The 22,376-nt window shown below is 25.0% G+C and overlaps 2 protein-coding genes across 3 annotated transcripts in view; both read right to left on the bottom strand.

Moving 5' to 3' along the window:
* Nucleotides 1–1,433: 1,433 nt before the first annotated feature.
* On the bottom strand, nt 1,434–6,459 carry LOC112599685. 2 transcript variants are annotated; one of them, XM_025346698.1, is made up of 8 exons: nt 6,257–6,459; nt 4,865–5,624; nt 4,009–4,372; nt 3,735–3,836; nt 2,625–2,762; nt 2,258–2,341; nt 2,021–2,177; nt 1,434–1,692 (listed from the first exon to the last, which is right to left on the bottom strand). In XM_025346698.1, exons 2-8 carry the CDS (start codon nt 5,468–5,470, stop codon nt 1,617–1,619), a joined length of 1,527 nt encoding a protein of 508 aa, XP_025202483.1. In that variant the 5' UTR covers nt 5,471–5,624; nt 6,257–6,459; the 3' UTR covers nt 1,434–1,616. The 2 variants fall into 2 exon arrangements, with proteins under 2 accessions (XP_025202483.1, XP_025202485.1); XM_025346700.1 differs by lacking the exon at nt 6,257–6,459 and adding an exon at nt 6,064–6,135.
* A 1,619-nt stretch (nt 6,460–8,078) lies between these two features.
* LOC112599791 overlaps nt 8,079–22,376 on the bottom strand; it is a 31,895-nt gene continuing 17,597 nt past the window's right edge. The window contains exons 5-16 of the mRNA XM_025346854.1: nt 22,173–22,274; nt 21,960–22,097; nt 21,815–21,898; nt 21,593–21,749; nt 20,423–20,588; nt 15,821–16,420; nt 14,578–14,947; nt 14,024–14,125; nt 13,825–13,962; nt 10,270–10,353; nt 10,047–10,203; nt 8,079–8,218 (exon numbers count right to left, since the gene is read on the bottom strand). Coding sequence (XP_025202639.1) covers nt 8,125–8,218; nt 10,047–10,203; nt 10,270–10,353; nt 13,825–13,962; nt 14,024–14,125; nt 14,578–14,947; nt 15,821–16,420; nt 20,423–20,588; nt 21,593–21,749; nt 21,815–21,898; nt 21,960–22,097; nt 22,173–22,274 — 2,192 coding nt within the window. The 3' untranslated portion in view covers nt 8,079–8,124. The remainder of the gene's footprint in view (nt 8,219–10,046; nt 10,204–10,269; nt 10,354–13,824; nt 13,963–14,023; nt 14,126–14,577; nt 14,948–15,820; nt 16,421–20,422; nt 20,589–21,592; nt 21,750–21,814; nt 21,899–21,959; nt 22,098–22,172; nt 22,275–22,376) is intronic.

Raw genomic sequence — 22,376 nt, 5'->3', positions numbered from 1 at the left:
ATTAATGTATAAGTCTTGTATATTCTGGACGTACTTTTAAAACCATAATTATTATTATTACCGTGGTTATTATAAAACCATTATTATTATTAGTATACATTGTGAAATTTTCAAATTATTAACACTATTAATTCTTTGTTGTTTAAGCTATTTTGGTACTAATATACTATTATATACGGTACATTGGTATTGATTTATAACTTTTAAGTTATTAAAACATATGCTGTCATTAAATGATTAAACACAATAAGTAAAATTATGTACGAAATATATTTTTAAAAATTTAATAATTTTAAAGATTTAATGAATGTTAATTGTTGAAGCATTTTTACTGTTCTAAAAGACGATAACTGACAGGAAAAAACACTTCATTGTTAAGTCAATACATTCATAAATCCGCCCAGAATCTAAGTAAAATCAAAAGCTATACATTTAACATTTAAAAATGTTTATGCTATTAATTTTATTTTTGATAGATAATAAAATATTGACTGGCAAAGAAGCCATATTGTTTTGAAAATAATGAGGAATATGAAATAAGTTTTAGTTTCTAATGTCATGATTATTTATTTTAAGAGAAATATTGAATTGGAGGAAGAAGTCGTCGATTAGACAAAATTACGTCTATCTCTGAAAGGTTTTAATTTGTGATTAGCTAAACATAGTTAGCTAGAGAACTATGTATAAGTTGAAGTTAAAAAAAATGAAACGGAGAAAATTATTCTGAAAATTTTCAATTTCGTAAATTTTTTTTTGTAAATAATTTTAATGGCTATATGAAATTATATTTGAAATTACAATTTCACTATAATATCGCAGAGAGGAATTCGTTAATAGGTCTCTTTAATAACACCCACTATATTATGACATATAGATAATGAAGTATAAATTACCTATTGTTTAATTAGCTGCTATTGTTATTGTTATTAATTCGTCGCATTTTATCATTGATAACAATAACAAACCACTGAGGCACATTATTGATTTTATTGGTGTATTAATATAGACTTTGACTTAGATTATATTATACCAATTAATGTTAGTGATTTTTTTATCTACATAATTTCAAACTGTTTTTCATTTTTAAAATTTTATTATGTTATACTCAATATTATCCACTACATATATAAAGTATATTAAATATAAAAAAGCATAGTCACCCAAAATTCAAAAGTTTAGTGGGAAGTAGCTCTTAAAACCTTAGTCAAAAAGGCTCTTTCGTCAATAATTTGAGAATGTAATCGTATACTCTGCATGCTTCATATTTAAATATTTGAGTAACAGTACTAATACTGTTATATATATACTGTTTAATGGAACTAATTCCATTAAAAATTTTGAAAAAATTTTTTATTACCTAATACAATTAATTAATATATATTAATATATTTATATTGTCAAAAATATCGAATAAAAAAAAAACCGATCGACTTAATTTGGCTTTCAAGTACGAAAATTTATTATAATTTTTATTATTATAGCATATTTTTATTTTCTTTCTATAAAAAATACGTAAAACTGATTTTTCCTTGATACTTCCACGTTGATGATCTTTATCACATTCAAATTTCTGCGATGAATAATTGAATTACTCGTGGTTCGCATTATTTTAGGCTTCAAAGTTTGTCATTTTCAATTTTAACAGATATATCATTATTTTTCTTTGATAGCTTGCTCTCTTTGTACATCCATCTGAATAAATTAAACAAATTAATATGAAATGTTTACATTTTAACAAATATTATTCTTCTTTTAAACGGATTACATAAAAACAAATCAAACACTAATCGAATAGGTAGCTTATTGAATTATATTCAATAATTTTGTTAGCAATTATAGATTAATTAAAAATTTAAAAATTATAAAATAGAAATCTTAAATAAAATTTTAAATAAATTATTTTTCACTCGTTTTATAAAAGTTTATTTTAATATTTGTTATTGCATTTTATTAGATTATTAATATAATATACCGAAAATAAAAATATGGATAGTTACTTAAATTTATGTCATTCACTTACAAATATATTAAAATCGCAGGTATGGCTAAAGTCGATCCTATTAAATTGTATGCTCCGGGTAATGTGTCAACTGTATTTTTGTAGATCACTGTATATAGTGGGCCAAACACAATCGGAACGAGCGATTCGACGATGCTGTAAATAGCCGTCACTTGTCCTATACATTATAATTTATAATGCTGTTTAAATTTTAAAATATGTGGAAAACAAATAAAAAAACATTATAACACTTATTACCTAGTTCATCTGGTTTGACTATTTTTGCCATAATTGATCTAGCTGTTATGAAAATTGTGCCTCCCATAACATCTACTAACGGTCCTGAAATCAAAATAGCTTTTATATGAAGCGTATTTTTTATTACACATCATCACTATACCAGTTAATTTTATATAGTAATTTAAACTTTGTTTGGTTTTTATCAACTTAGTGAGTGATATTGAGTGATAATTGTTGTGTTATTTTTAGCTTATTAGTGTTCAAGTCAGATAAGAATGAAGTGCCCCATGATAAGGGTATAATATTTGTTTTCTTATTCACTAATATATCATGGATAGGTAGTTAAATACTAGTTAATATGATTTTATAAATGTTAAATACACACCTAAATAGTATATCTTTTCATCTGTCGCTAAACCGTAACATATTCCGGCAAAGATTTTACCTGCACACGCCATTACTCCAATTAAACTGTCGTCGATTTTAAGTATGTGGCTTAATAATCCGATGGAAATTGCTGTACCTAAAATATAAAGCAATTTTTGTTTTAGTCATTTGATACATTGAATATTATGTGATAATAATCAGGCAGATAATATATGGTCTTAAATAATATTTAGTTTTGATAAATTCACATAGACTAAATTATGTTCTCCAATAATAATATATTGTATTTTTTCACAAAACATTATAATTATTTATTATTTAAATATTTTTATTTTTTTTTTGTATTTTATTTAAAATTTTTATCTTGTAAAGTTTCGAAAAGTATAGTTTTATACTTTCATGGGTATAAATTTAATTACTTGAAAGTCAAGATTAAAAAAAAAAAAATAGTCATATTGTGTAGTTTTAGTTATATCCGTGGCCCGTGGGTTGATAGTAATTGAACTATTATCGTATCTAATATTTAGTATTTAATAAGTATTTTAAATAGTATTTCTATATTTTCTATATTTATTAATAAGTAGTTTCGTTAACAATAATATAGTCTAAGTAAATATTAACTACTTTTCATTTTTCATAAAAAAATAATAATAATAATAATAATAATATAGTTAATATAATAATAATAATAATATAATTTTAGTAAATATTAACTACTTTTTATTTTTAATTTTTCATGTTTCTATTAATGTAGACATTTTTTATTCTTTCCAAAAAATGTAAGTTCTTTAGTCCCAGTTAGACAAATGTTTTTATCTGCTGGCTTAGTTCATGCTCCGATTAGGTCAAAACGTTCGGACCATAATCCAACAATTTTTGATAGAAACCTGTTATTTTATTTATATGACTTAAATTACTAATTGTATTGATAATATTATGTATAATTAATTATATTCATAATTTTTTTTTAATTGTATTGACTATCTTGTATTTTGTATTAACTCGTTAAAATAAAATGTATTTTATATTTTGTACTTCTTTGTTTGAAATTGACGTATTTATATTTAGTAACTATCCACCTCAAATAAAATCACTATTTTAAAATTACCTGCTACACTAATGACCATAGAAACAGTTGAAAACACACTGAAATCTACTTCATTCCAATTGAATCGGGCACGCGTATTCAAATACGATACCGTAAGATCACCTGTATAAATCATAATACAACTTTAGTCGTGTTACAATAATGTATAAAGTCGCAACTATAGGAAGTTAATCATTTGTTGATTTTAGTATTGTACTCGTATTTAGTATTTAATATCTAAGTAATTTTTTAATAACTTGTAAGAGCATGTATATAGAATAAATTGTCTACAAACCGTTTAAAGGTCCCATGATTAAAAATGCAATACACATTAACATGATTATTCTGAGTTTTCGATTATGTGGACCGTCTTTGAAAGTAACTTTAAATGCTTCTTGAATGTGTTTTGCGTTAAAAAAACCATTAAATAGACCATTATTTTGTGCCTGCGTCATATTGTCCGATTTGTTCGGCGGTGGCACTTCTTTTATGAATATCAGACCATATAGGAGAGCTAGTATACATAGGAGCGACGACGAGCCATACACACCATAGAACCCCAGCTTCTGAAATGTTATACCAGACAACGCTGTGCCGATGGCCATGCCTACTGTAGATAGTAAGTTGACAATACCGATTCGTAGAGTCTTCATTTCCTCCTGTAAATATATATAATGTATAAACATATTAGAACCGATATTATTATTATTATTGGTTGATTTTTCAATAACAAAAACGAAAAATTATTATTGCTTTATTATCTGTTGTATAGGTTCTACTTAAAAAAAATTTTTAAATCGTACCTATACTTAATGAATATAATAAATTCTCTATCGTATTTATTTCGACCGAAATTACCTAATTCTGAAAAAAGATATATTTCGTAAATGTCGAGCACATTTTAAAATATCGAAAAAATGTTTTATACTAATATCGTAGGTACTATACAACGCATATTATTTAAAACGTGAATATTTTCGATTCGTGTTTTCGTCGTGGTATTATTATCCTGGTGCCGTTTTTACGGTATGGTCATTATTTAATACACCTACGGTAAATCGTCCGGCGCAGAGAAACGTATTTAGACTTTATTATTCGAGTAGCCTTCAAAAATCCGGCGCAATCGCCAAAGACCGGTGGTCGGTACTTACGGGGGTGACGTCGGCGACGTAGCTGAACATGGCGTTGAACAGCACCATCCGGCCGCCGGTCAGAGCCGTGGGCGCCGCCTCCAGGACTCCGACCACCTCCATGGGTAGCTCGCGGAACCAGTAAACGCAGCCCGCCAGTCCTACGGCGTGCACGAACTCGCTGGCCACGGGCACCAGCATGCACGGCACGCGCTTCCGGCGCCGGTCGCTCCAGGACCCGACGAACACGGCCAGCGCGCACGGCACGGCGCTCTGGACGATCAGTTGCCACAGGAGCATGTCGGCCACCAGCTGCTGGGTGGCCACTTCGTTCCGGCTCAGCGGCGTGCTGACGTTCGTCTTGGACTTGACCAGAAGTGCGGCGCACGTGTCGTCGTCCAGCCGGAGGTTCACCGAGCACGCCTTCTGCAGGCTCAGGTTCTGCGTGGCCAGCAACATGAGCATCCGGGACACGATGTAGCAGCACACCAGCGGTTCCACGTGGACGCTGCTTAGCGCGCGTTTGGCCCGCGACCAGACCGTGTCCGCGCCGCCGGGCGCGTCACCGTCGCGCGGAACCTTTGACGCGTCGTCGAGCGCCGCGGATTGTTCGTCGTCGGTATTCATCACTGTTTTTTTTATCTTTTTCCCGTCGCGGTTGTCCGTCGGCTGTTCCGACGTTCGACCGTTTTCAAAGCGTGTACAAAGTGCGCGGTCGAATTTGATGACTTATATTAGGTCGATTTGAATCTCCGGCGCGCACACTGCAATTGTATTCAAACTGTGCAGGGATAGACAAAAAAAAAATGTTATAACTCTATACAGTTTTTGTTGGTAACAAAGCCTTTAACGATCTTAAGTGTTTATTAACTTGGTCATTGACTATAAGCGTTTAGAGCTTTGATGAACAGAATAGTGTACCGCCGTTTTGCGAGGTACCCTTGCAATTATTACCACTCCACTCCATCGGTTTAAACTCAAAACATTTAATTTAATTTATCAACGCTTACGTTGTCATTAAAAAAAAACATATATCTTTTTAAGAAAAAGTCGTTTTTAATGACTTAAGACAATGAAAAAAAATATCTTTTAAACGTTAATAGCTCTTGGTAGATATAAGTGTATAACGGTAAATGGATCACTCGGTAATATATACTATATATTAATATCTATATTAGTGAATAACTAGCAACTATTTAATATTAAAATAAAATACTTACACTATAGAAGTTAATCGCAGCAAGTATTCTACCCATTACACATTATTACTTAAATCAATGTCTTTGCTACATTTTAAGGTTTTTTAAATTTTGGTTAAATATGCTATTACACTATTTTGATATAGTTTATTATTATAATTAATATTACTTTAAATAAATATACAGTTAATTTTTATTAACGATTGTTTTTTACCTGGTTTAATAAACATAATATGTGTACTAGTATTCGAGAAGTTGAGTTGTAATCATAGTTATACTATTTATTGCGTAATTTTTTTTAAAATTTTTTTTTTTTACTTTTAATTTAAGTTTTATCAAACTAAAAATTATTATCCAAGAATGTCGTAAAAATAGAAGTAATATAACACGTACGCGAACATGTTAAAAACATTAACTGGTGAAATAATAATGAGGAATAGTTGGCGTTTCTTATATATTATTATTACACGTCATGTTATTTTGTTATCATGAGTCCAATGAGGTCATTTGAATTTTATAAACCAAATATAAACATGTTAGTTATTTGTAATATTTACTTAATCATGAAAAGTTAAATATAAATAATTTAAATTAAGATAATAACTATTTTCTAATTATTATAAATAAAATAAAATGTAGAAAATTTAAATCTTAATTTATAATTTTTAGTAACGAACATTTCTTTTTACTTAATTTTCATTAGTTAACATTTTTATATTTTATAAATGTATCAAATAAATAAATATAAAAATTCATTATTATAAATTAATTAATCTATCCATTAAATTTGAATGTAGTAGGTGCACCGAAAACATTTATATTGATATACACGTATTACTTGTATCTCTCAAACTTATGTAATAGTATCTAATTGAATCATATATATAATTTAACTGAAATATCAAATTACTTATTACTATTAAAACATAAAGTAATAAACTGATATAAATAATTTATTTATTTTACAACTAATGAATATTTTATGAGTTGTGAGTAATTAATAATTTCTTATAGTAACTACCCTCAATAAAAATTTAAAAAGTTTCTTATATGTTTTTATGAAAATATTTATTGTATAATACGCGGAGTAAGTAAAAAAGGCCCTTATAAAAGGTGAATATCAATATTTAATGTAAACTAATGTACTTCTATTTACGAGTTAAATGTAATCTTTGTTTATACTTAAATCGAAAAATCAAAGTATTACTTATAGTATAAATCATGTACATATATACATAAAAAAAAAAAATCTATAAATTAAATACATAATATTGTAAAATAATTACATTGATCACTTTCGTTCGGAATTTAAAAAAAAATACTGAATAAAAGTGATAATTTTTTAAAATTGTTAATGAAACCACCACAATTTTTAAAAATATTCATTATTTTCTTGTTTTTTTGGTATTTTTATATAATTTTCTTTGATAAAATATAAAATTATCTCAATAGCATCATTATCAGTACTTTAAAAATATATTTTCAAAAAAAAATTTAAAATTGAGTATAGGTACTTAACCGTATTTATCTATTTAGTAATTCAAATAAACTTTTGAAGTTGAATTGTTTAAAATACATTTATAAATCTCTATGTACAAAAATATCCAGATTACTATAGGTTTTGTATATATATATATTTTTTTTTTAAGAATATGTATTTATATTTATAAACGTATTTTAATATATGTATTTAAAACTAGAGATTTTGAAATTAAAATTTTTTTAATAATATAAAATATGTAATATGAATTATAACTAAAATATTCACAATTATAAAACTAAAATTATACTTTATATTTAAGTACGTAATATATAAATATTAATATATTTATTTTTATTGAATATAATTTATTTTCATTAAATAACATATAAAATATTTTCGGGTCCTAAATATTAATAGAAGTTCGTAAAACAAATAAATGTAATAATTATATCAAAGAGAAAATAAAAAGTAGAATACACTTTTAAATTAAAAAAATTAAGAGTATATAAAAAGTATAAATTTTATTTTTATTACTCAAAAATAAAATAACGTATTATTTTAATTGTGTTCTATTCAATTTCTTAAATATTATCAATAATCTAATATTTTTCTAAATCATGAACATTATTTGATCCAATTTCTTCAACAGTGGATTTTTTCTCATCTTCTTGGTTATTTAAACGATACATCCACCTATAATTATAAATTGTATATCATTATACATAAGTTATAATTTTTATTTTGTTTTTCATGACATACATTTTTTTTTGTGTTTATAAAGCTAAAAATGTTTGTCTTTATGAGACATGTGACAGATTGCTATCCTTGACTATTTCAAGTTTACTACATTACTTTTTTACATTTTTTCATAAAAACTACAGATACATAATTAAAAATGTTAAATTATTTTTATGATTATGATATACTATATTAGTGTAACTTAATATACTATTATAGATACCTCTACTAATAATTTATATAATGTTTATTTCCATATTAATTTTTTCTCAATTATTAAGATTTAAAACCATTACTATTAAATGAAATATCATGTAAAATAATCACAACAATTAAAATGTAAAAAGATGTTATTATTTTTTTCCTTTTTATATGAATTTAATAAATAACTTAATCAGGTTCGTAAATTTATGTTATAACTATTAAGTGAGGTTGATGATCCATAGTGTAATTTGAAGTGCTAGTCGTAATGTATGATTTAATCAAAATAAAGAGAATGTAGGGTAGAAATGTTAAAATTTGAATAAAAAACCTTCATGTCATACCCTATTAAAAGCTTAAGATATTTTTAGAAAGTTACAGCAGGTGCGATGAAATTTTTTTTCAAGTAATGAAGATTTAACATTAATACATTTCTCTAAACTTTGTTTATTGTGCTATGTTTGGCTCTATAACCAAACTCAAAAGGTTAAGTATATTTTTTGAGAATATATGTTACTATAAATTAATTTGTGAAATGGAAGCTGAAAGAACTAATATCTTGTTATAGCTATGCATTCTCCACAACTTGATATTTAATTTTATTAGAAACCAAGATAAATTGATAAGAGTTAATATAAGTTTTTCTAAACTTGGTGCTAGTTGAATTGGAATAATACCATCACTCATATGATATTCAATTATATTTATTAAAATCCAAGGAACAAGATTTTATTTTGGTGTATTAATAATGTCTCAGATTACAGAAGTATTGATAACAGATTACAGACAATGGACGTTACATTAATTATTTTTTAATGACTCGTAAACAATTGTTATTACATCAATAAGATAATTATACCTACTCAGTAAAGTAACCCATTACCAAAGTTAAAAATTTTTTTCTGTAATATATGTAATATGTTTTTCATGTTAATTCTTAAAATAAACGATTTAAATTTAAAAATGAAAATTTTATGGTATTTTCGAATATATAAATATGAATTGATATGGTACAATTTTTTTATTGATTTAGAATACATTAAATTACTTAAAGTTTAGTAAAAACTATTTTTATTATTGTTATTTGTTAATAACAATAAAGCTTACTAATAGTAACATTGATTTGTAAATTATAATTATTTTTAATTATTCTTTTGAAAAAATTCTAGTGTGTACCTATTCTATTTGTAAGTGTATTTAAAATTTACAAATAAATTGTACCATAACGTACTTAATTATTCTTACAGTCTTCATATTATGAATATATTAATCATATGGTTTTTTTGGTTATCAACTATGGTACCCATGTAGTTTAAATGGTAGAAAAACCACATAACGCAATATTATATCTCAACATTTATTTTCAAAAAAATACTGTAGAATATTTATTTTTTACTGTAAGTCATTATTTCAATAATAAATATAAAACCCAGTGTTTTGGAAATAGGAAAATAATTTTAAAATTTTCATTTTTGGATAACTTGATTGATTACACTTATTAATTATACTGATTATGTAATTTGTTGCAGGTATATCCTGTATATTAAAATAAATGAATAGATTATTTTAGAATTTTATTTACCAATATATAAATATGGCTGGGATCAGCATTATTGAACCGATGACGTAAAATGTGCCTGGAAACGTGTTAAGAGTGGCTCTGTATATTGCACTGTACAAAGGTTTGTATATAACAGGTACTATTGTTTCAATGACTGCAATTATAGCTGATACCTGACCTAGAAATTAGTGGAATATTGAGATAATTTTTAGTAAAATATCGTAAAAAAATATTATTTATGTACCAAGTTCAGCATGAGGTACGATCTTTGAGATAATTGATCTCATTACGATATACGAAGTGCCACTCATTACATCAACCAACGCGCCTGTTAACAAAATATAAATTAAAACATCAAATAAATAACCAAAAAAAAAAAAATAGTTATCTGTATCATATAAAATGTGTAACAAGCAAAAAGGTACTAGTTATAATATCATAATATAGTAAGTATATTGAAACCTGTATATAACGGATAGTCACTGGACCAAAATAATTGTCCGTTATAGACAGGTGTCCGTTGTAGACAGGTTTCAATGTTTTAAAAATAAAATTAATCTACTAGCATGATCTACACATTTTTTTTGTATTGTTTTATATATTATAATATGTATTAGGTATAATCTTTATTAATATTATATATTATACACATAATTATAAATTTAATTTTAATTATTATTTTTATATTATACATATACAATGACACATTATAAATTTATTATACATATTATATTAAGTTTACGAATAGACCAACCATCATTTGAGTATTTAAAAGGATCTAAAATAATAATTTTTTTTTGATTAAAATTTAAAGTATTACGCCTCGCGGGAGGTGGCATTGCTAAGAAAATGATGTACAACTCTGACTGCGAACCGATAGAAACTGAATAAAAACTAAAAACGTTTGATACTCATAGTTATCATTTATACGTATTGCAATTTATATCTGGATATATTTCTGTTAAATTGTATTAACCAAAATTGTTGTACAAATTTCAACTTTATGAATTCAATAGGTAGGTACTCGCAATTAGCATTATCGTAATTGGCGATAATGTAATTGGTAGTAATGCGTGTTTTCACTAAATTATCTAATTGCGTTTCTTATTGAAGCTGTTTCGTAGTATGTATTTTTGTCCGTTATGACTAAAGACCGGATTTTTGTGCAGCTAAAATCTAAAAAATGTGCAATTAAAATGTTAAAATGTGCAAAACCGTGCAAAAACATAATTTTCATTATAGATACTTCAAATATTAATTTTAATAAGTAATAACTAATAACTGACTTTACAATGTTCGATTAAAATAATAATAAACTGATAATATGTATATAACTGACTTTACAATATTTGATTAAAATTTATAATCATGTACATTTCCAAGTTTTTTCTTTAAAATTATGTCTTCTGTCACTTAATATATGTTTTGGGAATTGTTTGTAGCAGCTTATAATAGCAAGATCTTCTTTTAAATCCACATAATTTCCATTTATTGAATTGTTGTACAGTTTTAAAATTTTGTATCCGGGATTTTTATCAAATACTGATTTGAATTTTTCATATAGTATTTGTCCCTTTTCATTTTCAATTGTCTTAAGCCCATCTCTTACTGTTTCAACTACATTTATTTGATAATTTAAAATTTAATTTAATTCGTATTATATCGTTATGTATATATAAATATTGTTAGATATAAAAGTCCAATACTTTGTAAAATAACATAATATAATAAAAATAATACAGAAATATAAAAATATTTATACAAAAGTACATTTTTGTAAAAAAAACCTGAAACGAGCAATTTTGTGCAACATAAAACTTGCTTTAAATTAAACTACATCTCTTGGTTTTGATGTGCAGCTTGTTTCTATTGAATTTAGAATACACCATAAAAAGATGCAATTGCACGGGAATCCGGTCTTTAGTTATAACATTTTCGGGTTAAATATTAGTGTCCGTGTCCGTAATAGAAGGAGTCCGTTATAGACAGGTCGAAATACATTGGAATGCCTATCTTTTTTCCGGGACCTGGACATTTTGTCCTTTAAGAGAGGTGTCCGTTATATACAGGTGTTCGTTAAGTCAGGTTTAACTGTAATATAGTTATCTAAGCACAAGGTACCTCGACAAAATATCGCCGGTAAAATATCGCGTGACCAAAATATCGCTACAAAAATGTCGTAAAATCAGTAAATAGTAAAGAAATAATATCACCGTAAATTATTGTCGTACCTGTTAAATCTAAATACACCAATTAAAAAGAACAAGACAGTCAGTTGGGCTGAACGAGTAAAGAAAGTAGTAGTAGATTATCATAGTCAAGAGTTTGATGATCATCTTTAAGGTATTTCATTTAATATATACTTCTATTAATTAATATACATTAATTTTTTTTAATACTTATATACATTTTATTAAATTATACATATTTTTATCAATTTTGCTATATATTTATAGAAAAATATTATATGTTTTGAATTATATACAATTATTTATAACTATTATAAAATATCAATCAATAATCAATATTATTTATTTTTAATTAAATTACTGCTATATATTTCATACTGGCGACATGTATTCCGTGCGATCGCGATATATTTGTCACGCGATATTTACTAGCGATATTTTGTTAATGATTTCTAAGCACAATAGTATTTAAAGCACACCATTATACACAGCTTGCGTACTTTTTTAAGAACACGAACACCTTAAGTCATTATTTTCACATAAACACATTGAACCATAGAAAGGTACATAAAATATTAAAAAATAGATAAGTTGTCACTTGTTAAAATAACTTTTAATACCAAATTATGGTTAAATTTAAAATTGAACAATAATTTTTATAACTCACGTAATATAATAAGTATATAGTGTATATAATTAAAATTAAAAGGTTATTTGATTAAATTTTAAATAATTTTCATCATAGTTATCCTTATATATAAATATATATTGTGATGAAATCAAAGGTCGTGGTTACGAATCACCCATTCACTTAAGTTATCCCATCCTAAAATGTGACTAATTATATCATATATAATACCTATACGTTAATATTTTTAAACAAAAATACATATCTATTCTATAATCGAAAATTGGTTACTATGAGAGTAAAATTTTAATTGTATGTTATTAATTAACTTACGATTTTAGATACTTATGATCTCTTTCAGTTTTATTGTTAAATATGGTGATGTAAAAATGATGTACGATAATTAATTTAGTGGCGATGCGTAAACGATGTATAATCTAAAAATTAAACGATATGCCACTGTTTTACAAAATAAGTTTGGTACAGAGTTTAGCAAACGATATACAAGTATTTACGGTCAATAACATATTATATTTATTTATTTTTTAAATAATGGACGTCAAAATATGTTAGTCGTGTACTATTACAAACAATTTAATTTCTTATATTTATATCCTAGACTTGGACTAATATAGAACCATTCTAACCTTTTTTCCATTGCTTTTCCCCTGACATTCCAACTCCTCGGCATAAATGCAAATGACCCAGAGAACTTCTTAATGATTAAACCCATCTTTCCCCGAAAAAAAAAAATAAGTCCTAAAAAAAAAAAAAATAAAGTAGTGTCAATGGACACCAATTGTTTAGATTTAACTATTCAATTCTCTGATCAAACAGTCCATATTTAACCAAACCTTACTTATTATAATTTTGTCTATAAAAGTTGTAAATATTATTTTTCTTTGTAAAAAAATAAAATATACTAATTATAGATTTTTTATAATAATACATTTATTATTTAAAAAATAAAATGTATGCTTACCAATGTAAAAAAAAAATTCTGTAGGCGCAAATGCAAATACTAACCCAGCCAATACTTTGCTGAAACAAGATATCACTCCAATGAGTGCATCGTCTATTTTCAATAAGTGGCTTAAAACTCCTATCGAAAACCCAACACCTAAAATATAATTGATACACATTTTTTATAAGTTATTTTTAAGACGAGTAACTCTTCTTACCTGCAATGTTTGTCAAAAATAAGAAGGTTGAGAATAAACTGTAGTCCAATTCATTCCAATTAAAACGAACTCGCGTATAAAAGTAAGAAATTCCAGATTCTCCTGAAATAATAATTACTTTATGAGTTGTTAGGCGTTAATGGACGATGAAGCAAAAATATTTCATAGTATTTTTCAATAGTTATCCATTCTGATCCCCTCAAAATCTCTAATAATTCTAGAAAACCTTTTGAAATAATCTAATCGAAATTAGTTTTGTAATCTATTAAACTAACTCGTTATACAAAAATTAAAATATTTAAAACTTAAATTAAATAAGATAGGTAATTTGTGTTACCTATGGGTGGGTAATTTTCAAAATTATTCGTGTCTTTATTACACAGTTATCATATATGCTTATTGTATCTTTAGATAAAGATTCTATATTTTTGAATATATATATTTTTTTTAATTGTGTTTCTTTAAAATATGGCATTAAAGTTTAACAGCCATGTATCGGCACTCTGAATAACTATAATTATAATATAAAATATTATAATAATTTCGATACAGACCATGTGAAGGACCTTGGATGACAACTATTGTAAACATCAATAAAATGATTTTTGTCCATCTTTTTCCCGGGCCTCTTTTGAACGTTGTGTGAAATGCTTCTTTGATATGTTTCAGATTGAAAAAATCAATAACAAGATACATACAAGATTTTGACGTCTGGTTGGATTCTTTTAATGGTACTGGCCCTGGATGTTCTTTGATATTGACAAAGCCATAGATAAAAGCTATAATGTATAATGCTGTAGAGATATAATACACTCCGAAGAATCCTAGTTTTTGATATAAAACACCAGAAAGTGCAGCACCGATTGGCCAAGCCACACCAAAGAATAAATTCATCAAACCAACCCTGAGAGTTCTATTTTTTATCTGAAAATATAAATGATATATATTATTTACATTCATTATTAGGGTCTAGATTTATACGTGCAAAATAATTGCATATTCATGAATACAAAATACCAAAATTATGTATAAAATAATTTATATAATGAATTTGCAAAATGCTTATGTATATAAACAAAATATAAACCAACATTTTAAAATTATTTTATAGAAATTCTGATTTAATTAACATAATTTATAAATTCATAATGATTTTTGTTACCTTTTTAAAAAATGACTGTCATAGGCTTACAGGTAGTATTTACAATTATTGTTTATTTTTAAAACAAATATGATTAAGAAACTATATTAACTTAATTTAGTCTATTTACATAGCATATGTTTTTACAAACATAAGAAGTTATAACTTTGAAATGAATATTGGAAAACTGAAAACTTTAGTGGTTAGGAATAAGTCTTAGATTTTTTAAAAATCACATTAATATTTTGACACATTTTAAATCTTTTAGATAAATGCAAGTACAAATGCAACTTTTTTTTATCATTCTGAAATATAATATTAGCGTTTAAAAACTATAAAATATAAATAATTTTATAAACATTTTTTTTTTAATTTAAAAAAAAAAAATTTAAAAAATGAATTTGTATGTTTATCCAGACTTTAATAAAGGTTTAACATTTAAGACTTTTGTTAATTGATAAAAAATTCTAAAAATAACTTAATCTTGTACCATAATTTAAGCAAATTTCAAAGAAAATCTAAGTTGTTTGTATTAAGTCATACGATAAATAAATTGTAGATGGAAAAATCTAAGATATTCTTTGTGCTCAGCGATTAATGTTTTATGTAACATCGGTGAACTAACCCGAACAAAAACACAAGAGAACATTACTCACAGAACTTATGTCTCCCATGTAAGAAAACGCGGCCAGATACAGAACGGTAAGTCCGCCGGCCATAGACGTAGGTATTGATTCAACTAGACCGGCCACCTCCATCTTCAGCTCGTCGAAATAGAACACACAAAGTAATAATCCGATGTTCCTGATGATTTCACCGATTACCGGGACTAGCATGCACGGTTTGCGCTTCCTATTTCGATCGCTCCACGACCCGACAAATATGACAAGTATACACGGTATGCTACTTTGGATTATTGTTTGCCATATGAGCATATCTGCAACCTGTTGCTGGACTTGAACTTCTTCATCAACATAAAACGACATGTTCCTGTTCTCCAGTCCGTCGCAGACATCGTCCTTCATTTGTAAGTTTACCCTGCAGGCCTTTTGCAGGTTGAGGTTTTGGGTGGTCAAACTCGATAACACGGACGAAACCTGATAAAACGCCAACAATGGTTCCACGGTGATGTTTTTGAAGACATATTTCACTCTGGAACAGAACCCCATGTCTTGCCAACTGTTATTGTCTTCATCATTTGAAGTGGAACTACTGTCTTGTTCCTTCATTTCTATTGTACTGTAATTACCACAGCTCTAGAAACTCTAAAAAATATATTTCAAATTATATTCTGTACACTGTTATTTTGATTATATGTATACAAATTACAAACATTAATTTATGTTTTTTTACGACAAACTAATATTATAATTAATAATCATGTTACACTCTAAGAACAAACGGAATGTTTAATAAAATATTATATTTCGAAGAATGTTGTCAAAATAGAAAAAAACATTACGATTTTAATGGTTTTAAAATAGAAGGTACTTAATATACAATTAATTTATTCATATCTAGTAATTCATATTTTCTTATTTAAGAATTAGTAATTAGAAGTGCATATTAATTATAAATATTTTATTATTTATGGATAAATATTAAAGTTTATTAAGAACTTATTATTTTTTTACTAATTTTAATATTATAATTCGAATCATTACAGTGAACGATAAAATGATCTTTTGCAATAATATTTAAATAATATTGTCTATCAAAAATATCTTACTTGTAAAAATAAAATACTGGCATTGCTTATGTTTCGTATAATATATTCATAGTTTTAAATTACAGGTTGATATATTCAATTGGCTAAAAATAATTATCGTTTAGGTTGATTATATTAGTAGTTGAGATTCTCATCAATAAAAATATTGTTTTGATCAAATGTACCATTTATGGTCAATGTAATCGTTTATTTAATTCATGAAAATTAAAAAAATGTATTTTAATGTGTTTTTATATAATTAGTTAAATATTTTTGATTAAGGATATTTTATTTTTAAGATATTTTGAGCAGTTTCAATTAACTGGAGCTATTTCTCCTATTGATATTTTTTTCGAAGATATTTTGAACTATTGTTAATTATTATCCGAACTGAATCTTAAGATTTGATTGAATTATATTATAAAATATAGAATATTGTGGCATATTTTTATGTAGATACACCAGTATTACTATTATTGAATTTATAATAAATTGACGATTATATGTCATTATCATTGTTAGTTATTAAAAATTACACATACACTTCATATGCAATATAATAATTCACAATATTTTACATAACTATCAAAATATACCAATAAGTAAAAATGTTATACAATTGCATCTTAAATTTATCTTTTAAAGATAATAACAGAGTTATTAATTTTTTGTTCTCACGTAAAACGCAAATAATTTATAATTGTTTTAACTGTAACCTACTTAATGAGTTATCAACGTTCAACTGTAATATTTATCTGAGATTTGTTTCAAGTAATACAAATTCGTTATGCTATTATTTATTCTTATGAAAAAGATTGCTGTTGTAGTCAATGTATTTCCATATTTAAATAAATATATAATACAACGAATAAATTATTTATAATGAGATATTGAAATTTTTTAGCAAGTAAGTTTCATGTTAATTTAACTGATAGAAAATCGTTAACAACTGTTTTTATTAAATTCAGTCGTTACTGACGAAAATTTAATTAATTGTTATGAATATTTTTTATCTAGACCTAATTTTATTCATATACTAAAGATCGATAATTCGACAAAACTTAAAATATCAAATTAGTTGATAACACATAAAATTATAAAAATGTTGTTGGAGCACATGAGCCGAATTATTTATTATAGTATATTACATAATAATATAATTATCTACTGTAAGTTATCATAATAATTTATTAATAGTACTTTGTTCTAATAAATCAATGTGTATTATATGAAAAACTATTTTTTATTTAAAATAATATATACCTATTTTTTATATTGTTTTCTTAATTCTTATAATTATCTAGTTATATATGTAGTTTAATGTTAGATAAAATCAAACATCATTTTATGATTACGGTTTTTCTCTACATAATATTAATAAGATAATAATTTAATGTGGTTTATTACTACTTAAATACTAAATTAGTTAAGTACTATTAAAATATTGATTATAAATTCAAAATTATTGTCTTTTACCGGTCTCACGGAAAAAAGAGATCAAAGTTACATTAATTTTATTATAAAACTATACCTCCAAATTACTCAGGAAATGTTTTAAACAAAAATTATTAATATACTTGTGTATAAAATATACGTTGATAAATAACTACTGGTAAATAAGTAATTGAGTAGAGAAATTATAACTTATTACCTGTGAATTATCCGGGTTGTAATAATCAGTCACAAAAATATATCTTAGAAAATGGAACATAAATGTAGATGTATAATGTATATAGGTACTCACTACTGCTGCTTTAACCTACTGTATTGCACGAACAAATGAAATCATATTGATATTAATAAATTACTCGGATCGATTTGTTTGGATTATTTTCCCATCACTCTCATCGAATGAAATTTCGAGTAGATAAAACCGATTCGTGTTATTATGGGATGTCAAATATGTTTTACATAACAGAAGCCGTATGTAATCAATGTTGTATATTGTTATCACCTCTAAAAATAATTATTAATTATAACTTAATTATAAAATAGTCTTGTGATAATGTGTATTTAAATATAATTGGGTGAAATAATAAAAACAGTGATTACAATAATATATTCTGCTTATAATTTTTAATAGGTATTTGTACGAGTATTTATAGTACATACACATAACATATTGTTTGGTTTTAACATTTAGTCAACTCAATATAAAAAAACCATGATATTCTTATTTTTTTTTTACTTAAGACGATTTATTGTATTTAAAATATAATGACAGGTATGTACCATTAAGATACTTACAGATATAACCATGGTGAATTTAAAAGTTGACGAGATAAAAAATTTAAAATAATTGTAACTTTTTTAATATTAGCTTAATTAAACTAGATTCATAACAATTATTTGTTTTATTTTTAGTAATATGGTAATAATTATTAAATATTATAAAATTAGTTTAATCAATGGGTATAGTATAATATTTGTTGAAAAATCTAATAACTAAAATGTTGGACGAAATTTTTAAATATTTTAATATTCGTTAATAGAGATATCACATCATCACACGATAATAATACTTAAATTTTAAAAGTGATTATAAGTTATTGAGTTTGGAAAACGGTTTAGTGGAACTTAATTATTATGATTTATGAGGATTTAAGCATGATTTGTTTAGATATTAGCTTTTTGAGGGGTTTGGTATAGGTAATATTAATGTATATAATGTTTGGAAAAATTACATTTTAATGCTAATTAAAAGTAGTTTAAAAATGATCTAAAAATTGTATCTTTAACGTTGGTTGTTGTTTATTTATAAATTTACAGATAAAAACGGTTTCTTGTAGAAAATAATCAAGAAAGCGACAATTGTAATATATCTAATCGGGTTAACATATATAAAAATCTAAATTGCTTCTATAAAATAAAGATAACTTTGAATATATAATTTAATATTTAATATTGTTTTTATTTTGTCAATAACTTCAACAAACAAAAAAATTTTCATCATTGTTTTATTGATTTTAAAATTTGAATAATATTTTTTGTTTTGAGCTAATATAGGCTTATTATCATTAATGATATAGCCAATATAGGTCATAGATTGGTTGGCCAAATTTCTTAAAGCTCATAATTATAATAATATTATGGGACGTACTTATAAAATTAAAATATGATAATATTTTACTTAAATTATAGATTATATTAAAAATTGATGATAAATGAATAATAATAAAAAAAAAAAAAAATTAAATATATTTTGTAGTTTAATAAATATTCTTATTTTTTTGACATGGAATTATTTGAATTATTGTAAAGATGTTTTAGATTATAAATTTAATTATTACAACATTATATGAAAACATTTTTATCTTGTCTCTTAAAAATTATTATATAAATTAACAGTTCAGTAATTATAATATTAAACACTAATCAACGTATAATTAATAATTATTACTTAAAATTAAAACTTAATCGTATAAAATGAAAATTAATCTAATAGTTATACAAATAAATTAAAAACAAGAAAAAATATATACACATTATGGTCTTATTTTAATAAAACAATTCTTATAATATATATTTATTTAATATCGCTTGTACATTAATCGGACTTAAATCCTGGGTTTTCATAATCATTTTTTTCTGACGTCTCGTATGATTTAGGAATTTTGATTGTATCGTTTGTTAATTCAGAATTTTTTTGTATTATTTCAGATTTGTTATTTTCTATTTCACGAGCTTCTCGTTCTTTATTTCCTTTATACATCCACCTAAAAAAAAAAAAAAAAATGATTAGTTATTTATTGATAAGTTATTTTAAATCATCTATATATTACATAAAAATAAATGTTTCTTTCTTTTTATATATTTTGTCCACAACAAACTAAAAATATACTAAAAAATCACTCGGCCGTTTTCAATAAAAGTCATATCAATAGAACCTTTTAAACTTGGAAAGGGTTTTTAGCTTTGTATTTTAACTTCTACAGGTCACTAGGATTGCTCAAACATAAATTTTATTTCAGCTCACAAAAATCAAATATTTTTATTTTGTTTTTACATAGGGTTACCAATGATTACAGATAATAAAATAGTTATTAATGATTGGATATAATTTTTAGTATTATATTACATTTTTTCATTTAGGTTAATAGATATAATATATTCTATAAAAATGTAAATTGATTAATAACTATTATATGATATTTATAAATGATTTTATTCAAAGTGTTTGATTGACAATTGTAATTTTGACTAAAAACAATTGAAAACAATTTCATTTGAATGAAATAAAACTCAATTGGTTGATAGTCGAATAACACAAGTACTAATCTAGTCAGATTATATTAAAATGACATAAATGTAAAACAACAGTTTTTAATAAATTGGTACTAAAAATTTCAGACTTATTATTTAGGATTGTTGGTAGGTCAAAAGCGATTATAATATAAGGTTTGAGTAACATTATAATATTACACATAAAATACAATGTAATAGGCGAGGCTTATAGAATTAAAATATACTTGATCAATTTTAACGATTCAAGAAATATTTAAATTATAGATTGAACTAGTTACTTTAAGGTAGCTTACACGCTTTATCAATAATATTAAAATCATAACCACATATTCATTAATTTTTGCTTACGATTAATTGAATGTAAAAAAAAAGTTACTTATTACTATCTGCAGTAGATAGATTGGTCATCTCAGTTTAATTTATTGTGTACAAAATAAAATAATACATTTTATAAATTAATACCTTTAATACTTACAAAAATACAAAAATTGCTGGTATAGTTAAGCCTCCTCCAAGGAGGAAGTAAGCTCCAGGAAAAGTTTTCATTGTAGCTTTATAAAATGCACTGTACATCGGTACATATATCATTGGAACAAAAGCCTCAAAAACTCCTATTACAGAACTAACTTGGCCTAAGAAATTAAATTGTTAATATATAACAACCACATTGCAATTGTTATAATATTTTAAAAATTACCAAGTTCGTCTGGTGTAACGAGTTTAGTGAATATAGATCTGGTTGCAATGGAACCAGCGCCATGAATAATTTCCACAACTGCGCCTGAAAATATTAAATTATTATTTCCAAAAGCTGTTAATTTGAATATAAATAATTTACTTACCCAAATAAAATATGTATTTATTGGGTGCAAATGCAAAAACAAAACTACCAATCACTTTACTAATACATGCCATTATAGCTATCAGTGTGTCATCCATTTTCAACTTGTGACTGAAAATCCATAAAGAAATTGATGTCCCTAAAATAAATATTGGAAAATATGTTATTAAATTTATTTTTTAAACGTTCTTTTTAACAATAATTGATTACTTACCAATAAAACCAATGACCATGGTAAATGTAGAAAACATACTGTAATCTAATTCATCCCAATTAAATCGTATTCTGGTCGATAAGTACATAACTGACATTTCACCTAAAGTTGAAATTAATCATTAGTTTTTACTTATTTTAATATTATACTGAGGTTCATTAAGTGTTTTTAGAAATGGTAAAATGCTTATGTCTAATAGCGGAA

Source organism: Melanaphis sacchari, unplaced genomic scaffold (assembly GCF_002803265.2).
Source record: "Melanaphis sacchari strain LSU unplaced genomic scaffold, SCAv2.0 Contig54_pilon_pilon, whole genome shotgun sequence".
Lineage (NCBI taxonomy): Eukaryota > Metazoa > Arthropoda > Insecta > Hemiptera > Aphididae > Melanaphis > Melanaphis sacchari.
Note: the sequence above shows the minus strand (reverse complement) of the source record. Positions and strands in the feature narration are given on the sequence as shown.